This window comes from Eptesicus fuscus, chromosome 8 (assembly GCF_027574615.1).
Source record: "Eptesicus fuscus isolate TK198812 chromosome 8, DD_ASM_mEF_20220401, whole genome shotgun sequence".
In the NCBI taxonomy this organism is placed as follows: domain Eukaryota; kingdom Metazoa; phylum Chordata; class Mammalia; order Chiroptera; family Vespertilionidae; genus Eptesicus; species Eptesicus fuscus.
The window spans coordinates 21,962,490-21,981,452 of record NC_072480.1 but is presented as its reverse complement, the minus strand read 5'-3'; the positions used below and the strand labels follow the sequence as shown (position 1 = coordinate 21,981,452).

General features: G+C 45.2%; 1 protein-coding gene across 1 annotated transcript in view; it reads right to left on the bottom strand.

The window, feature by feature from the left end:
• Positions 1-18,963, bottom strand: part of MTRF1 (mitochondrial translation release factor 1) — a 40,537-nt gene that overhangs the window by 6,748 nt on the left and 14,826 nt on the right. Inside the window, exons 6-9 of the mRNA XM_054719832.1 lie at positions 10,598-10,770; positions 9,483-9,600; positions 5,022-5,158; positions 1,746-1,844 (exon numbers count right to left, since the gene is read on the bottom strand). Coding sequence (XP_054575807.1) covers positions 1,746-1,844; positions 5,022-5,158; positions 9,483-9,600; positions 10,598-10,770 — 527 coding nt within the window. The remainder of the gene's footprint in view (positions 1-1,745; positions 1,845-5,021; positions 5,159-9,482; positions 9,601-10,597; positions 10,771-18,963) is intronic.

The window sequence follows — 18,963 nt, the reverse complement described above, 5'->3', positions numbered from 1 at the left end:
AGCATCGTCCCAATACGCCAACGTTGAAGGTCTAATCCCCAGTCAGCACATACAAGAATCAACCAACGAGTGCATAACTAAATGGAACAACAAATCAATGTTTTTTTTCCGCTCTCTCCCTTCCTCTCTCTTTCTCTCCCTAAAAATCAATCAATCAATAAATAAGTAGACATTTCTTTTGTAAAATTAGAACTTTAATTTTGAGTACAAACTTAAATAGAATCAAGTGAAAGAGCCCCTAGGTATCACAAAAGGATAAAAACTTCTGTTTTCTGCTTTTCCACCTAGTCCTATATGGAAACTTCCCCCATCAGTGGAAGCAAAATGGAAATTTTCCTGTGTTTCATCATTAATGTATTAATGTCGTGGTCCTGGTTAATGTTCCAACCAAACTGACATGGTCTTTCCCCAAGAGTTAACTGTAATACCTCAATCTAATCAATATACGTTATGGTAATGCAGATATATAAGATGCCCTCTAGTGTATACACCTTTCGTAATCCTCTCCCTTAACTGCAGGTAGAAACTGTGAATATGATGAAATATCACTCCAGTGATTAGTTTGACTTTAAGTTAAAAAGGGGTATTATACAGGTGGGCCTGACCTAAACATGTGAGTCCTTAAAAAGGCCTGAGCCATTTCTGCAAGAGGTTCAAAGTGGGAGAGGACATATGGAGGAGCCATATAGCAAGCAACTGTGTGGATCTTTAGGAGCTGAGAGTATCAGCATCCAGCTGATGGCCAGCAAGAAAATGGGGGCCTCTCTCCTACAATTCAAGAAAATGCAATTCTGCCAACAACCACATGAGCTCGGAAGAGGGCTCTAAGCTCCACTGCCAGTGGTATAAAAGTAGCTCATAAAATTTTGTACAGTACATAATGCTTGATAATGATAATAAACTTGTTACTGGCTAATGAATTTACTATACTATACTTTTAATTGTTATTTTTAGAGAATGCTCTTTTGACTGATTAAAAACAACATTTTCTGTAAAACAGTATGCCTGGTTACACTAACAGCAGCCTCATACATCTCATGTTTACCATGTCTTTTGATTGCACCATTTTCTTTTGTGTTTGATTTAACTAAGTGTGTAGCAGGCTATACCATCTAGGTTTGTGTAAGTGCATTCTATGATGTTTGCACAATGATTAAATCGCATAATGATGCATTTCTCACAACATATCCCAGTGGTAAAGCGGCACATGACTATATTTAAAATATATTAATGTCCTAGCTGGTTTGGCTCAGTGGATAGAGCATCGGCCTGTAGACTAAAAGATCCCAGGTTCAATTCCAGCCAAGGGCACATGCCCACCTTGCAGGCTCAGACCTCAGAAGAGGGCATGTAGGATGCAGCCAATCAATGATTCTCTCTCATCATTGATGTTTCTATCTCTCTCTCCCTCTCCCTTCCTCTCTGAAATCAATAAAAAAAATTTTTTTTTTAAAAGAGTAGCACCCTTGAAGCTTATACTGTTTAAAAAATAAAAAATAAAATATTAATACATTATGGCTGTATAACAAAGAAATTAGAACTTATAAGATAGTTGTTCCAAACTGGCATAAAGACCATGTTTCTTACCAGTAAACTAATAAAAATGTTTGCAAATTTTAAGGTACTAATATAAATTGATTTAATGATTTAAAATTATTTGCTGATATTTTAGACATTACTCTCTAGAATTTGACTATACTTTCTTCAAAAGTCAAAGGTACATAAAGCATACTCAGTGTTATTACCTTAATGTCACGAACTTCATATGCTATCCTGTGGTCAGTGACTCTGTCCTGGGTGAAATTATATGTCCGAATTCTCTCTGACTGGGCTCTTGTTCCCACCTGTGCCATAATAAAAAGAAATTCATATTTAAACTTTAAAATTACCTCTATTACAATGAAAAAAATTACTTGTAAATTACTTTCCTATTTTAACAGCTTAAATATTTTCTAAAATTATATATACACAGTGGCAAAGAGCAAGAATGGGCAGAACTTAATGTTTAAGACTACAAGTTTTAAAACTTATTTATGGAATAAGAATTTATGTCTCTTTGATACTTCAAATTCCATATACATAAAATCAAATTATCTTTCCACTCCAATCAGTTCTTTCTCCTAGTTTCTAGAAATGTCACCACAATATTCCCTTTTATCCAAGTAGAAAACTCTGACATCCTACAATGTAACAAACATTTCATGGGAGCTTATTCTGCCAGGCTTTGATATAGACACACAGTTTGCATAAGGCCAATCTTTTTTTTTTTTTAAATCATATATGAGCATTTATTCCAATACTGCCGTCAGTATGGGAGAGCAGCAGGTCATCCACAAAAATCTGCTCTGCAGCCCCCCATAAGCTGCTTATATAGGGTAGGACAAAGATTACACGGGGAAGTAGGGATTACATGCATGGAGAAGTAGTCACTGTGGGCTGGGGTGGGACTCCATTGGATAAGGCCAATCTTGAATACTTATTTTAAAAATTATTATGTGAAACCTCTAGTGCCAAAATGTCAAATAGCAAGTAAATCCCAATGTGTCTTATTAAATCAAATGTGGCAGATTTCTCAATATTTATGGTATCACTTCTTTGCCAAGAAGTAATGCTTTGTAAATGAGCATTCCTATCTGGGGTTATCACTAGTAGAAGATTAATATATTATTTATCCTGTTGCTTTAACTACTTGCAAATTAGAATGTAGGTAAGGAAAACTAGAAGGGCAAAACTGTGAAAAGACTAGGACATCTAAGCAAAAAGAATAATGTTTAGTTTTATGCAACTGATTATCCTATAAAGTTACAAAATCTTCCAAATTTACTGTTGCATACCGATCTAAGTACAGTTATTTCTAGATTCCACTTTCTCTTCCACCCTCTCTCAAAAACAAACTACTTTTGGAATTTAAAACCATACACTTTGTTTACCTAAAACAATGACATTTATTAATTTTGCTTAGAACTTATCTATTTATATATTTGAATAAATAATACTGTACATGTATAAAGTACAAAATTCCAAAAGGGTATATAATGAAAAATAAATATTCTACTCCTTGTCCCCAAACTCCTTCTAGCAATCACTGTTATCAGTTTTTTGCAGTGCCATTTATTTTTTATCTTACATACAGTTATAATGAAAGCCTAGGTTTTTAGATTAAAAAAAAAATCTAAAAATCTCTTCAATTTCCAGAGAATTACTTTGTCTTTTATACTGATTTCCTTTCAAAACAGTTATGATATAGACACTGGAGAGAAACAACTGGGAAATAATTTTAAGTTTATTCATATGTCATCTACTCATTTGCAAGCTGGCATGTCCAATTTTGGTCATAATCTGTCAGTTCAAATGCATTTAAATTATTGTTTATTTACAAATAAGCATGTTTCTCTATGCTCTAAGGTATTTCCATTCGATCAAAAATAAATACTACATTTTCTACATAAAATGACTTTTTGTAAAGAGGTATTAAATTACCAGAAGCCTGGTGCATGAATTTGTGCACAGGTGGGGTCCCTCGGCCTGGCCAGCAATCAGGGCCGACTGGGGCCGGCCAGCCAGAGGGAGGGGCCACGGGAGGTTGGCCAGCTGCGGGAGGTTGGCTGTGGGAGTGCACTGACCACCAGGGGGCAGCTCCTGCATAGAGCGTCTGTCCCCTGGTGGTCAGTGTGTGTCACAGCGACCGGTTGACCGGTTGTTCAGTCAACTGGTCAAAATGGTCACTTAGGCTTTTAAATATATACTAGAGACCCAATGCATGAAATTCGTGCAAGAGTAGGCCTTCCCCCTGGCTGCCAGCACCAGCTTCCCTCTGGCACCCAGGACCTGGGCTTCCCTCACAGCCCCGGCTTCCTCTGGAAGGTTGTTCAGAAGAATGTCTGAAAGGACGTCCAGTCTAACTAGCATATTATGCTTTTATTATTATAGACTAGTGGCCCAGTGCACAAAATTCGTGCACGGAGGGGTCAGTTCCCTCAGCCCAGACTGTACCCTCTCCAATCGGGGACCCCTTGGGGGATGTCCGACTGCCGGTTTAGGCCCGATCGGGATGGGGCCTAAACCGGCAGTCGGACATCCCTCTTGCAATCTGGGACCACTGGCTCCTAACCGCTCACCTGCCTGCCTGCCTGATCGCCCCTAACTGCCCCTGCCTGCCTGATCACCCCTAACTGCCCTCTCCTGCCAGCCTGATCTCACCCCCAACTGCCCTACATTGCCAGCCTCGTTGCCCGCAACTGCCCTCCCCTGCCAGCCTGATCTCGCCTCCAAAGGCCCTCCCCTGCCAGCCTGATCTCGCCCCCAATGGCCCTCACCTGCTGACCTGATCTTGTCCCCAACAGCCCTCCCCTACTGGTCTGATCTTGCCCCCAACTGCCCTCCCCTTGCCGGCCTGGTTGCCCCCAACAGCCCTCCCCTGCCGGCCTGATCTCACCCCCTACTGTCCTCCTCTGCTGGCCAATTTGGTTCTAATTGGTCAGTATCTATGTCAGTAAGTGTCAAAAGCTCCGCCTCCTAGGCAACCATTGGCTCCTCACAGTTGACCCAGATTTGGTTCTGATTGACCAGTTTCTATGACAGTCAGGTCTCTGGGCCTATCAACAGAGCCTGCTCAGAAAGGCTCATCTAAGCCACTGCCTCCTCACAGTTGACCCGGATTTGGTTCTGATTGGCCAGTTTCTATGACAGTCAGGTCTCTGGGCCTATCAACAGAGCCTGCTCAGAAAGGCAGGGCTCGAAGAGAAATGGAGGCAGGGCTGCTGGCCAGACTTGGAGGGAAAGAGAGAGGCAAGTGCTGGTCAAAAGCTGCCACAGATGCTACAGATCAGCCCCTGCTTCTCTCTTCAGGTCTCTTTCCAAGCCTGATTCACAGCCCCCTCAGCAGTCACTGCTGGGTCACCGGGCCTGCAGCCTCAGTAGTCAGCCCAGCGCTGACTTCCGGATGGTCAGCCTTTGGTCCTGATTGGCTGTTACACCCTGGCTCTTTATTATATAGATAGATTATAACAAATAAATCTTACCTGTAGTTTTCTAGCACTTTGTTGTTGACACTTGTCTTTCTCAATCATCTGCTGGTAAAGTCTAGCTCTCAATACACGCAAAGCTATTTCTTTATTTTTTATCTGTGATCGTTCTTGTTGGCATTCTACTACAAGCCCTGAAAAATAACAGGGATTAAAGGTAAAAATTGTAGCCTCCATAAGCCAAATTGAGATAGAAGTGAGGTATCAGTTATAGTTCAATACAACTGGGGGTCGGTGGTGAAGAAGAGACAGACTTAAGGAATATTTTAAAGTTCCCCCAGGTTAATCAGGAAAAGATCACAAAGGATTAAGTACTTTTTATTATTTCTTATTTTTTAGATTTAGCATACTTCAGAACTTACACTTGTTCTGATGGTTATAGTGAAAGATGGCTAGATTCTGATACCTAAATGAGATATTTCCAATGAGAAGACTGAAAGCAGTCGCATCTGCAGATGGTTACACATACTTTAATTCCCAGAGCTCTGCCTCTCCATCCCAGCTCATCCAGAGACTTTTGTAGCTCAATAAAGTGCAAAATACTGTCACCCCCAATATAGTGCTGCTCCATTCTCTGTCCTACTTGAGAAGTCAGCTTTTCCCCTTTAAATCACAAATACAAGAGCTGATGTTTTCAAAAAAGGACTTTATATACAGAAACCAATGGAAAGAAACTATTCAAACTCTTTCTTTCTTTTTTTGGTTAATTCTCACCCGAGGATATTTTTCCGTGAGTGGAAGAGAGAGGGAAAGACAGAGAGAAAATCGATGTGAGAAACACTGATTGGTTGCCTCCTGCATGCGCCCGATCAGGGCATGGGCCGGGGAGGAGCCTGCAACCAAGGTACGTGCCCTTGACTAGAATCAAAGCCGGGACCCTTTGGTCCACAGGCTGACACTCTACCCACTGAACCAAACCGGCCAGGGCTCAAACTCAAAGGAAGAGTTTAGAGTGAATGTTCCTCAGTTGTCTTGGTTCTAAAGACAACTGATCAACACATCTAAATACACATTTTGGTTAGCCAACTTCCAAATTTGGATGGGTTTGACCCACTGTAGCGTCCAGTAACTAGCCCAAATCGAGCCCTGGAATGGTCATCCTTGAAGCTCTGGGCTGCTGTTCATAATTTTGTAGCTATCACTCTGAAGATGTGTGTCCAATTCTGCTCCCAGGTACATATATAACAGGGGGCCAGCTGCACTGATAGGGTGGTAACTATTTTGCAGATTTTTAAAATGTGTATAAAATTCTACTCTCAAAACTACTGTCACAGGGTTGTACATTATTATTAGTTAATCCTGAAACTGCTACTGACTTTATCTTCTTGTCTTCTCTTATTCTCTAACATCATCCCTGACAAAAATAGGCTGAACTCATTAAGAAAGGGTGCAAATTCCACACTGTGCTAAGCCAGTGCATAGAAACCAGACAAGAGACTCAAGGACCACAGGTTTAAGCTGGAAAATGCCACTAGGATGAAAGAAAAGTGAATTTCAGATGAACTATGATTAACATACTAAAATCACCACAGGGGTGAGGGGTAGGGAGATATTCTGCCAGACACATTTTGGACTGTGTGCAGAAGGAAGATGATAACTGCACATGTCCTCCCCATCCTATGGAATGTGTACCTCCTGGAAGAAATGTGATCCTCTAGGTTTTTTACATGTCTCTTAAGTCTTACCCTGGTCCTTTGAAATTAACCAATTATTTCACCAGGGCAAGAAGGTGGGTTTTTTTTGTTGTTTGTTTTTTGTTTTTTATAGCAAAGGTGAAACTTTATGGAAGAACAAGTACAGACTCCCATGTGGGGAAGAGGGAAGAATCTCACAGCACAGACTCCCAGATGGGGAGAGCACCCAGGAAAGTGCTTTCTGAAGATGAGCTTACCTTCCTCCATGCCTTGATCAGAGAATAAAATTTCTGCTCTGCTTTACCAAACTCTGTGTCCTTCTAGTGGCATGAGTGACCTTGATTCTGGGCAGAAGGACCTTGATTCTGGATCCCTGACCCACAAGGATCTGTGACACTATGTTTCCACCTTGTCTAAACAAGCCACAATCTACACTTGCTAATACTTTAAAGGACACCTAGGTTTCACCTCTTTTAGTTTAAACTTACTTCTTAACTGCTTCATTGCAGCCACATGTTTGGGCTGGGGTGCCAACTGGCTTCCATCTCCCAGGCATTTGCCTGGAACTGTCTTAAATCTGGCTTTTTTCCCCCACTACCCAAAAGAATATAAAATTTCCATGTCATGATGGCTAGTCATAAGCTTTCTTTCAAATTAATCTCATCAGCTGACCTGTATTGATTTTTGCTTAGACATTTGCACTATTCCTATCCAGTGGCTCAGGTTAGAACTTAAATAGCTTAAAACTCTTAAGAGCTCAGTAATTCCTAAGGAAATCTTGTGATTATATATTTTAATAACTTCTATACAGGAGTACTTATTCATAAATACTCCCTCAAGAATAGAGGATTTAGGGGGTGAAAAGATATGTTGGATAATAGAAGAGCTATTGAAATAGGGTGCTGGGTTTATTTAAAAAAAACACAAAAACTATAGAAGGGTTTTTGGAAAAAAGTTTTCTCAGTGTTGTTTCAGTGCTCTATAAGAACTTCCAAAATTGTAAGTAGTAGTATTACCAAATAGTATTTAATATATATTTGCTGAGCCATGGCCAGGTGGCTTGGTTGGAGTGTCATCCCATACACCAAAAGGCTGTGGGTTTGATTCCTGGTCAGGGCACATATATAGGTTGCAGGCTTGATCCCCAGTCAGGGCGCATATGAGAGGCAACTGATCAATGTTTCTTTCTCACACTGATGTTTCTATCTCTCTCCCTATATTACTCTCTCTAAAATCAATGAAAACATATCCTCAGGTTAGGGTTAAAAAAAAAAAAATCTATCTATCTATCTATCTACTGAACAACTACTTGTATTATTTAAAAGATTTTCAACTATAAATGAGAATAAAATTCCGTATTTTTATTCTAAAAAGCCCATTAACTTTTCTTTAACCTCTTTGAAATGAATTGCAGCCCAGCCGATATTGCTCAGTGGTTGGAGTCAATCTATGAACCAGGAGGTCACAGTTCGATTCCCAGTCAGGGCATAAGTGCAGGTTGTGAGCTTGAACCCCACTAGGGGGTATGCAGGAGGCAGCCAATAGATATTTCTACCTCTCTCTCCTTTTCCCTTCCTCTCTTCAAAGTCAATAAAAACATATTTTTTAAAAAAGCATTAGCCTTGTAGAAAACTGGATTAATTTCATCTTACAGCTTTTGGAAGATGTAGGAAGACTTAAGAGTCAAAGAAAACTATGCAAATAAAAACAATGAAGTAATTATTAATTTTAGAAAATGAAATCATAGTATATTACTTGTCTCAGTAGTGAACACTATTTACCTGCTTCTTATATAAAAACAGTGGAAGATTAATTTTGCCAAAATACTCATATACTACATTAAGTAGTGAATATATACTCTTATACTTAATCAGATCTGCCTATTAATTAGAAACACTGAGATAATTACCAGAAAAAAATAGCTAAAAGAGTTTAAAGTGATTACCTCTGAGTAAATTTAGGGTCAAGGAAGGAAGGAGGGGGAGGAAGAAAAGGTCCAGGGAGCTGCTATTTTTTGTTATAGGACTTTATCATTGGACATTTTTTGTTTTTAAAACCCACATTTAAAAAAATACTGATTTCAGAGAAGAAGGGAGAGGGAGAGAGAGATAGAAATATCAATGATGAGAGAGAATCATTGATTGGCTGCCTCCTGCACGGCCCCTACTGGGGATCCAGCCTGAAACTGGGGCATGTGCCCTGACCAGGAATGGAACCATGACCTCCTGATTCATAGGTTGACACTCAACTACTTAGCCACACCTGCCAGGCTATTATTGGACTTTTAAAACCATATACATGTAATGTAAAATTGAGTTTAAAAAGAAAAGAAATTTAAGTATTTAAAAAGTTTAAAAACCTGAAAAATGATAGAAATCTTTAAAATCACATTAAGGACTGCAAAATTACCCCACAGTATAACAAAATTACCAGTATCCAAAGTAACCACGTTCATGCAGCAGAGCCTAATGAAGCTAGCAGTCAGTCTACACGGTGACAAAATCACAATGGCACGTCCAATACTACTTGCAAGTTTGTTTTTAGGCTGGGGTACGTCTGGCTGTTTACCCCTGTGTAGCATACTTAGACAGCTTCCCGGAATAGGTCCACTCACTCTCTGTCTCCTTTGAGAGAGGTATCTTTTCCAAACAGAAGAGAAATATGAACACATTGGGAACCTCAGACGTATAACCCCAATGTCACCTTTAAAGAGTTTTTGTAAGGAACCAAACACTCACACATGACTCTTTCCTTCTAAACGCTAAATAGTTTTATAAGACATGAAAAAAAGATTAAAAGTACAAGAGCAAAAAGACTTGCTTACCTGTGGGGACATGGACAAGTCTGACAGCACTATCAGTTGTATTAACATGCTGGCCTCCAGCTCCTTTGGCTCGAAATGTATCTATTCGCAAATCCTTAGGGTCCACTTTCACGTCTACCTAGAACAAAAAGTGTAGCATAAGTAAATTCTACACTCAACAAATACTTTAATACTAAATTTATTCCAAAAATTTTCAAATAAACTGTATTGCTTTGTGTCATAAATAATAGCTATTAGACTAAGAGGTGAAGTAAACTCCCTATTTCAATGGATACTGTTTTTTTAATATTGACTTAAGATGCTATGAGATCATTAAGTTATGCAATCTTTCAAGTTTCATCATCTGTCATCCCACAAAGCTACATTAGATAGTTTATAAAATATATATATTTTTATATGTAAGTATAATGTATCTATATATAAAGTTAATACTTATTATTCCAATTAAAAATATATATATAAGTATAATGTATCTATATATAAAGTTAATACTTATTATTCCAATTCTGTACTTGCAAATTCACCTACTTCCTAAAATTTATTTGTTCCCCAAAATCAATTATTATAGCACTTTCACAGTCATTAGAAGATATGCACAGAACAACAAAACTTCACGTTGCTCTTCATGTGCACAGTCCCAGCTGAGAACAAACAAGGTGACACTCTGCTTTTTTTTTTTTTTTTATTTAAATATATTTTTTATTGATTTCAGAGAGGAAGAAAAAGGAAGAGAGAGAGAAACATCAACGATGACAGAGAATTGATTGGCTGCCTCCTACACAGCCCCTACTGGGGATCAACCCGGGCATGTGCCCTGACCAGGAATCGAACCATGACCTCCTGGTTTATAGGTTGACAATCAACCACTGAGCCACATTTAAAAAGCTTTGTGGATTCTGTTTTATGTAGAGAAGTGACTTCTATTTAGAACAAAACATCTTGGTCAGAGATAAGAGGGGTAACTTGACCTAGGGAGGAGTTAAGGATTTCTCAAAAGTGACTATAAAGTTCAGTAGGTAACCTTGAAAAATCACTGAATTTCCTAGAAGCTAAGACTTTTCAATGTAACAACCATTTACAAAGAGTAAGTTTTCAATGCCTCCTGGTGAGGTTACCTCATGTGGTTGAGGAAGGACAATAACTGACATTGTTCCTGTGTGAATACGCTGCATCCTTGACGACAGGCCCACCTCAGGGATTCGCTGAACTCGGTGAATCCCACCTTCATACTTCAAATGCTTATAGACATTGTCACCAGAAATTCGCGCAGCTGCATGATGTAGCCCACCTAGGAAAAAATATCTAGAAATGATTAATGATTTCTAATTTGAAAAGGATCAAGATCTTAAATGTCCTTAATCTAAGGCCTGAATGTGAATATAGCTCCTTAGATTAGAACATAAAGTAGGTACAAAATTATTTTCCAAATGTAAATGTATTAATATATAAAAAGAAACACACCAAAATATTATGTATGGTTATCTCTGATGAACAGAATAACCACAGATTTTTATTTTCCTTTTTATGCTTTTTTTGTTTCTAAATTTTCTATAATAAGCAAGTTTTACTTTTATAAAAATACTATTAGAAAAAAATATTAGGACATTTTCTTCTTGGACTACCCTATGCCACCTTAGGCTAATATGGTGCCATACATAAAAGAATGCTCAATTACATAATAATTTGATAATGATGAATAATATAGGTCCTCCCAAGTTTTCAAGAATCTATCGAAATGTAGTTCTTCCTTATCTGTTGAGTGGGAAGATTATCACAAAAGAATCTTAATGCTAGTTTCTTATCAAATGTGTTTTTAAAAAATATTTTTTATGCAATAATATACAGATATAGAAAACTACATGAACCAAATGTATGGCTTAGTGACTACAAGATCAAGAAAAAGAACTTTGTCAGTCATCCTAAAAGCTCTTTCACATGCCCCTTCAAAGTTACAATCTCCTTCCTTTCTCATGAGTAACCATTATTCTGAGTTTTATTCCTTTTATAATAATAATTGTATTACCTGGCCCTAACCGGGAGTGTCGGCCTTCGGACTGAAAGGTCCCAGGTTCGATTCCAGTCAAGGGCATGTATCTTGGTTGCGGGCACATCCCCAGTAGGAGGTGTGCAAGAGGCAGTTGATCAATGTTTCTCTCTCCTCGATGTTTCTAACTCTCTATCCCTCTTCCTTCCTCTCTGTAAAAAATCAATAAAATAGGAGAAACCAAGATGGCGGCATAGGTGAAACACCTAACCTGCAGCCGGGCACAACAATTTCAAAGGCACAACTAGAGGTCAGAACGGACATCGTCCAGAACCACAGGAGAGCTGGCGGACTGAAATGCCCACAGCTGGGGGGAAGGAGAAGGCCACGGGGACAATCGGGGGAGCCGTAAAAGCCTGAGGTATGGAGAAACTGGCGGAGACACGAGCACGCGCGCCTGCGGGGAGGATGGAGCCGGAGAGGAAGGGGCGGCTGACGGCCTGGCCGGCGTTCACTGGCAGGAAGGAGATAAAGGCTCCGGAGTGCGCTAAGCGCCGGCTCCGACTGCACTGAGCGCCAGTTCCGGGCGAAACCCTGGGAAGCCAGGCGCAGGCTGGGGGAATGAATCTGGGCTGTGGGGCGCAGGCACAGAGGAGCGGGGGAAGGCAGAGCTCCAGAGGCGCGCACGGGAAGGGGCGCAAAGGACGGACTGTTGCCTGCGCCACTGAACTGCCCTAGCGGGAAGGAGACATAAGCTCAGGACCGTGCTGAACCCCAGTTCCGACTGCACTGAACCCCAGTTCCGGGCGAAACCCTGGGAAGCCAGGCGCACGCTGGGGGAATGAATTTGGGCTGTGGTGGCGGAGGCACAGAGAAGCGGCGGCTCCAGACGCGCGCACTGGAAGGTGCGCAGAGGACGGACTTTTGCCTGCGCCACTGGGTGGCCCTGCTGGGAAGGAGACAGGGACGCCAGACTGCGCTGAGACCCAGTTCCAACTACACTGAAACCCAGTTCCAGGCGAGAATCTGGGAGTCCAGATTCATTAGGGGAGGGACTGGACTGTTTGGCAGTGGGCGAAACTCCAGGGCGCGTTTCTCTCAGAGGTGTTTGCAAGGAATACAGAGGGACACAGACACAGGAGCCTCATAGGGCGGGGCTGACAGGAAGCCAAGGTTGTAGGCTCCACCCTGTAGCTCCGCCCCAGCCAAGCTGAGCAGAAGCTTTTTCCTGCTGAGTGCCTCAGGTACTGGCTGACCCACACTACATTGGAGACCCAGAAACGAGGGCATCTAGTGGTTGGTGGGAGATGACACCAGATTTCAATCACTTGCATAAGGGAGGCATTCTAGAGGCAGACTCAGTGAGCGCCAAGGCATTGCTGCATCAAGACCCGGCCCACAAACATGTCTCCTGCACAGCAACTCTTCCTATATAGACAAAGAGGGTCCTCACGGCCAATTGGCCTGGAGGACAATTCCTCCCAGTGACACCAACAACAATCAAGACTTAACTGAACAAAGGAGGACCAAGATGGAGACATAGGGCGGCAGTCTGATCGTTGCCTACCACAACAATATTGAGACTACGACGGGAGAGCAGAGCAGACACCAGCCAGAAAGACCGGGGGGCTGGCTGAGCAGATGCTCTACAACTAGAATAAAAGAGAGGGGTACGCAGGATGATGCTGATGCCGGTGACCCAAAGTCCACACTTTAAGAACTATGGCTCAGGCGACACAATGGTGGCCTGGAACGTGCTCGGCGCAGTTCCCCCGGCGGTCTCCGGCTGAGGGGACGGCTCCACTCGCTGCCGAGCACGGACAGACGAGCCCCTGGGAGACATGGGGAGGGAGACTCCGTGCTTGCTGACCTCCGAGTCCTTCAAGAATCTCAATGCCCCGAAGTGGCCAGGTGCGCACGCTCAGCGACTGGCCACCGTTGCAGACCCAAGGGCCGACGCAGCGACACCGGACCAGCCCACCGCCGGGCACCGGGCACACCAGAGCCTTGCCGAGCCCGCCGCCCAACGAGTTCTGCGGCAGCCGCCCTGGAGCTCTGAGAAAATGACCGAAGGAATTGCTGAGAGGGAATTGACCAACAGGAATTGGGATCAAGAAGACGAAACCCCGCTGAGACCCGAGTCCAGGCGAGCCTGCGAGCCTCTGGGCTCAGATGTGGTCACACGCCTCTGGGTCTAGGTGAGGCCTCACGCCCCTGGGTTTGGGTGAGGCCACGCGCCCCTGGGTCCAGGTGAAGCTGGATTCCGGGTTCGGGTGAGGCCATGTGCCCCTGGGTCCGGGCGAATCTGAACCCTGGGTCTGGGTGAGGCCGTGGGCCCCTGGATCCGGGTAAGGCTGGGTCCCGAGTACAGGTGAGGCCGTGAGCCCCTGGATCCGGGTGAGACCACGTGACCAGGGGTCTGAGAGAGGTAACGCGCCCCTGGGTCCGGGTGGCTTCGTGCACCTAGGTCCAGGTGAGGCCATGTGCCCCTGGGTCTGAGAGAGGCCACGCACCCCTAGGTCCGGGCAAGACCAAGTGTCCCTGGATCCGGGTGGGGCCTCGTGCACCTAGGCCCGGGTGGGGCCGCGTGCCCCTGGGTCTGGGGGCGGCCAGGCGTCCCTGGGTCCGGGTGAGACCGTGTGTCCCTGGATCCGGGTGAGGCCTCGTGCGCCTAGGCCCGGGTGAGGCCACGTGCCCCTGGGTCTGGGGGAGGCCAGGCGTCACTGGGTCCGGGTGAGACCGTGTGTCCCTGGATCCGGGTGAGGCCTCGTGCGCCTAGGCCCGGGTGAGGCCACGTGCCCCTGGGTCTGGGGGAGGCCAGGCGTCCCTGGGTCCGGGTGAGACCGTGTGTCCCTGGATCCGGGTGAGACCTCGTGCACCTAGGCATGGGTGAGGTCACGTGCCCCGGGGTCTGGGAGAGGCCAAGCGTCCTGGGTCCGGGTGAGACCATGTGTCCCTGGATCCGGGTGAGGACGCGTGCACCTAGGCCCGGGTGAGCCCAAGTGGCCCTGGGTCTGGGAGAGGCCAAGCGTCCCTGGATCCGGGTGAGACCATGTGTCCCTGGATCCGGGAGAGGCCTCGTGCACCTAGGCCCAGGTGAGCCCAAGTGGCCCTGGGTCTGGGAGAGGCCAAGCGTCCCTTGGTCCGGGTGAGACCATGTGTCCCCGGATCCGGGTGAGGCCTCGTGCACCTAGGCCCGGGTGAGCCCAAGTGGCCCTGGGTCTGGGAGAGGCCAAGCGTCCCTTGGTCCGGGTGAGACCATGTGTCCCCGGATCCGGGTGAGGCCTCGTGCACCTAGGCCCGGGTGAGCCCAAGTGGTCCTGGGTCTGGAAGAGGCCAAGCGTCCCTGGGTCCAGGTGAGACCATGTGTCCCTGGATCCGGCTGAGGCCTCGTGCACCTAGGCCCAGGTGAGGCCACGTGCCCCTGGGTCTGGGAGAGGCCAAGCGTCCCTGGGTCCGGGTGAGACCATGTGTCCCAGGATCCGGGTGAGGCCTCGTGCACCTAGGCCCGGGTGAGCCCAAGTGGCCCTGGGTCTGGGAGAGGCCAAGCGTCTCTGGGTCCGGGTGAGACCATGTGTCCCTGGATCCGGGTGAGGCCTCGTGCACCTAGGCCCGGGTGAGCCCAAGTGGCCCTGGGTCTGGGAGAGGCCAAGCGTCCCTGGATCCGGGTGAGACCATGTGTCCCTGGATCCGGGAGAGGCCTCGTGCACCTAGGCCCGGGTGAGCCCAAGTGGCCCTGGGTCTGGGAGAGGCCAAGCGTCCCTGGGTCCGGGTGAGACCATGTGTCCCAGGATCCGGGTGAGGCCTCGTGCACCTAGGCCCGGGTGAGCCCAAGTGGCCCTGGGTCTGGGAGAGGCCAAGCGTCCCTGGGTCCGGGTGAGACCATGTGTCCCTGGATCTGGGTGAGGCTTCGTGCACCTAGGCCCTGGTGAGCCCAAGTGGCCCTGGGTCTGGGAGAGGCCAAGCATCCCTGGGTCCGGGTGAGACCATGTGTCCCAGGATCCGGGTGAGGCCTCGTGCACCTAGGCCCGGGTGAGCCCAAGTGGCCCTGGGTCTGGGAGAGGCCAAGCGTCCCTGGGTCCGGGTGAGACCATGTGTCCCTGGATCCGGGTGAGGCCTCGTGCACCTAGGCCCGGGTGAGGCCACGTGCCCCTGGGTCTGGGAGAGGCTAAGCGTCCCTGGGTCCGGGTGAGACCATGCGTCCCTGGATCCGGATGAGGCCTCGTGCACCTAGGCCCGGGTGAGCCCAAGTGGCCCTGGGTCTGGGAGAGGCCAAGCGTCCCTGGGTCCGGGAGAGACCATGTGTCCCTGGAACCAGGTGAGGCCTTGTGCAACTAAGCCCGGGTGAGGCCACGTGCCCCTGGGTCTGGGAGAGGCCAAGCGTCCCTGGGTACGGGTGAAGCCAGATCCTGGGTCCGGGAGAGGCCGTGCGCCCCTGGATCCATCCGGGTGAGGCTGGGTCCCAGGCCCGGGTGAGACCACGCGCCCCTTGGGTATGGGTGAGGCCACGTGCCCCTTAGTCCGGGTGACGCCGTGCCCCTGGGTTCGGCCGAGACCAAACCAGAGGGAGTCGGACCTCCATTACCACCATTTGTCCACCATCCAGAGCTGAGGGGTCAGTGCTGACATGTACACATAAGGAACTACTGCACAATGAAATTGGGTCTCAAAAGAACTGTTGGTCCAGGGGGAAGCTCGCTACAGATTGATTCATTTGCCTGTCAGCATAACTATTATTGCTCGTCTCACATTCAGTTCTTATTAGTATATATCTAGTGACATATGATCTCGCTCATCTAGGGGAAATGATGAACAACATAGACTGAGGAACAAGAACAGAACCAGAAGCAAGGAGGCATCGATCGGACTATCGGGCCTCAGAGGGAGGATAGGGGAGGGTAGGGGGAGGGTGGGGGGAGGGGGAGAGTTCAACCAAAGGACCTGTATGCATGCATATAAGCCTATCCAACGGTTAGGTTCAACAGGGGATTGGGGCATGCGTGGGGAGAGGGGTGGGATGGGAATGGGGGGATGAGGACAAATATGTGACACCTTAATCAATAAAGAAATTTAAAAAAAAAAAAAAAAAAAAAAAAAAAAGAAAAAGTTAAAGGAGTTAATCACCACTAAATCAGTATTACAAGAAATGTTAAAGAGTTTTCTTTAAGAAAAAGATTTTTAAAAATATGTACAATAAAATGGCAATAAATACAAAAAAAAAAAAAAAAATCAATAAAATATATTTTTAAAAAAATAATAATTGTATTACCTGAATGTGCTGTCCTAGGCACCATAATTAGTCTTATCCATTTTAAAAAGTTTGATTACGTCTTTTAAATCTCCTAATCTCATCATCCATCTCTCTCTCTCTTTTTTATTTTTCCCCTACAAATTATCTGTTGAGGAATCAGAGCTGTGACCTGTAGAATTTCCTACAGACTGGTTTTGCTGATTGCATACTCTTTTGAAAATTTTTATTTTATTTTATTGATTTTTTTACAGAGAGGAAGGGATAGGGATAGAGAGTTAGAAACATCGATGAGAGAGAAACATCGATGAGCTGCCTCCTGCACACTTCCTACTGGGGATGTGCCCACAACCGAGGTACATGCCCTTGACTGGAATCGAACCTGAGACCTTTCAGTCTGAAGGCCGACGCTCTATCCACTGAACCAAACCAGTTAGGGATGATTGCATACTCTTGGTGAAATTCAACCTGTGCTGTTGCCCTCTGTATTGTCTGCAACTGGGCAGCTAGATCCAGGGACTAGATCAGACACCAGCTTGAGCTCCTTGGTAAGACTATAGGAAGCACATAATGTCTGGTACTCTCTTTTTATGGTCCTGACAGCCTTTGATGCATAATTGTAAAATAGTGATAGTCTAATTTTATCATTTCTTTTTCACTTAAAAAAAAATATATATATACATATATATATATGTATATATATATATATATATATATCTATATATATATACATATATATATAGATATTTGTATTGATTTCAGAGAGGAAGGGAGATGGAGAGATAGAAACATCAATGATGAGAGAGAACCACCGATCAGCCACCTCCTGCACGTCCTCATTGGGGATCGAGCCAGCAACCCAGGCATATGCCCTGACCAGGAATCGAACCTTGACCTCCTGGTTCATAGGTTGCCGCTCAACCACTGAGCCACGCCAGCTGGGCTCTTTTTCACTTTTAATTAAAGTGAATTTATAAAGAGATATTCCCCTTGCCTACTATTTGATTACCCACTGATACAGTTATATAGGAAAGGCAGGATTAATGCTTGATTCTATCCCTTTACCAGTTTTACTAATATACCTTTCTGTTCTATTGCTTTATAGAGAGTGGAAGGGAGGGAAAGAAACATTGATGTGATTGAGACACATCGATTAGTTGCCGGGGATCCAACCTACAATCCAGGTATGTGCCCTTGAACCTGAGACCCTTTAGTGTGGAGGCTGCCATTCTAACCACTAAACAATATGGGCAAGGCCCAATATCTTTTGTTTAACAATTTAATGAATTAGATAATTATTTTTTTATATATCACTGTGAACTCAAGGATTTGAACACAGTCAGCATGTTTAAATCAATGGCAATTATTGATTAAAACTCCACTTGCCCCATCTTTGGCCAGTGGGAACCTCTTCAAGTTAACTTTTGAGTTCTTTTGACATGGCTCTTTTTTATATATTTTTATTGATTTCAGAGAGGAAGGAAGAGGGAGAGATAGAAACACCAATGATGAGAGAGAATCATTGATTGGCTGCATCTATAATAATAAAAGCATAATATGCTAATTAGACCGGACAGGTGAACGACCTTCTGGACGTCCTTCCGGATGAAGCCGCAGCAGCGGGGGCTGAGGCAGAGGCGGTTAGGGGCGATGAGGCAGGCAGGTGAGCACTTAGGGGCATCAGGCAGGCAGGCAGAGTGGTTAGGTGTAAATATTTCTGTTTTCCGCGACCAGCGCAGCTATAAAGCAGTCCGGTTCCTGAGTAGGGGCTGCTGGGGATTGAGAAAATGAAAGAGACAGACACAGAGATGGAAGGAAAAAGCTGGGGTTGGGTGGGACAGCTATCCTCTGATGGAGAGATAGTGACCCAGAGCCAATACAGTGTGTTTATTTTATACAGCAAAAACCAGGAAGCTTTACTAAAGGTCAAGACAAAGGAGATTATGTGCATTCTTGGGTGGGCCCAAGTCCTAGTCATTCCTGGTGCTTGGCTGGATTTAGATAACGAAACCCACACCCTGGCACCTGGGCTGAAGGTCAAGCTGACAACACTCCTGCCTCTAGCAAGGTGTGTTTCCAGGACGTGGCTCTGCCAATGCCACTGGATTCAGCTGACAATAATTAAAGAAATGCTCCTGTGCCTTCCCAGGTGCTCTCTACAGTTAGGAGCGATCAGGCAGGCAGGCAGAGTGGTTAGGGGCGGTCTGTCAGGCAGGCAGGTGAGCAGTTAGGAGCCAGCGGTCCCGGAC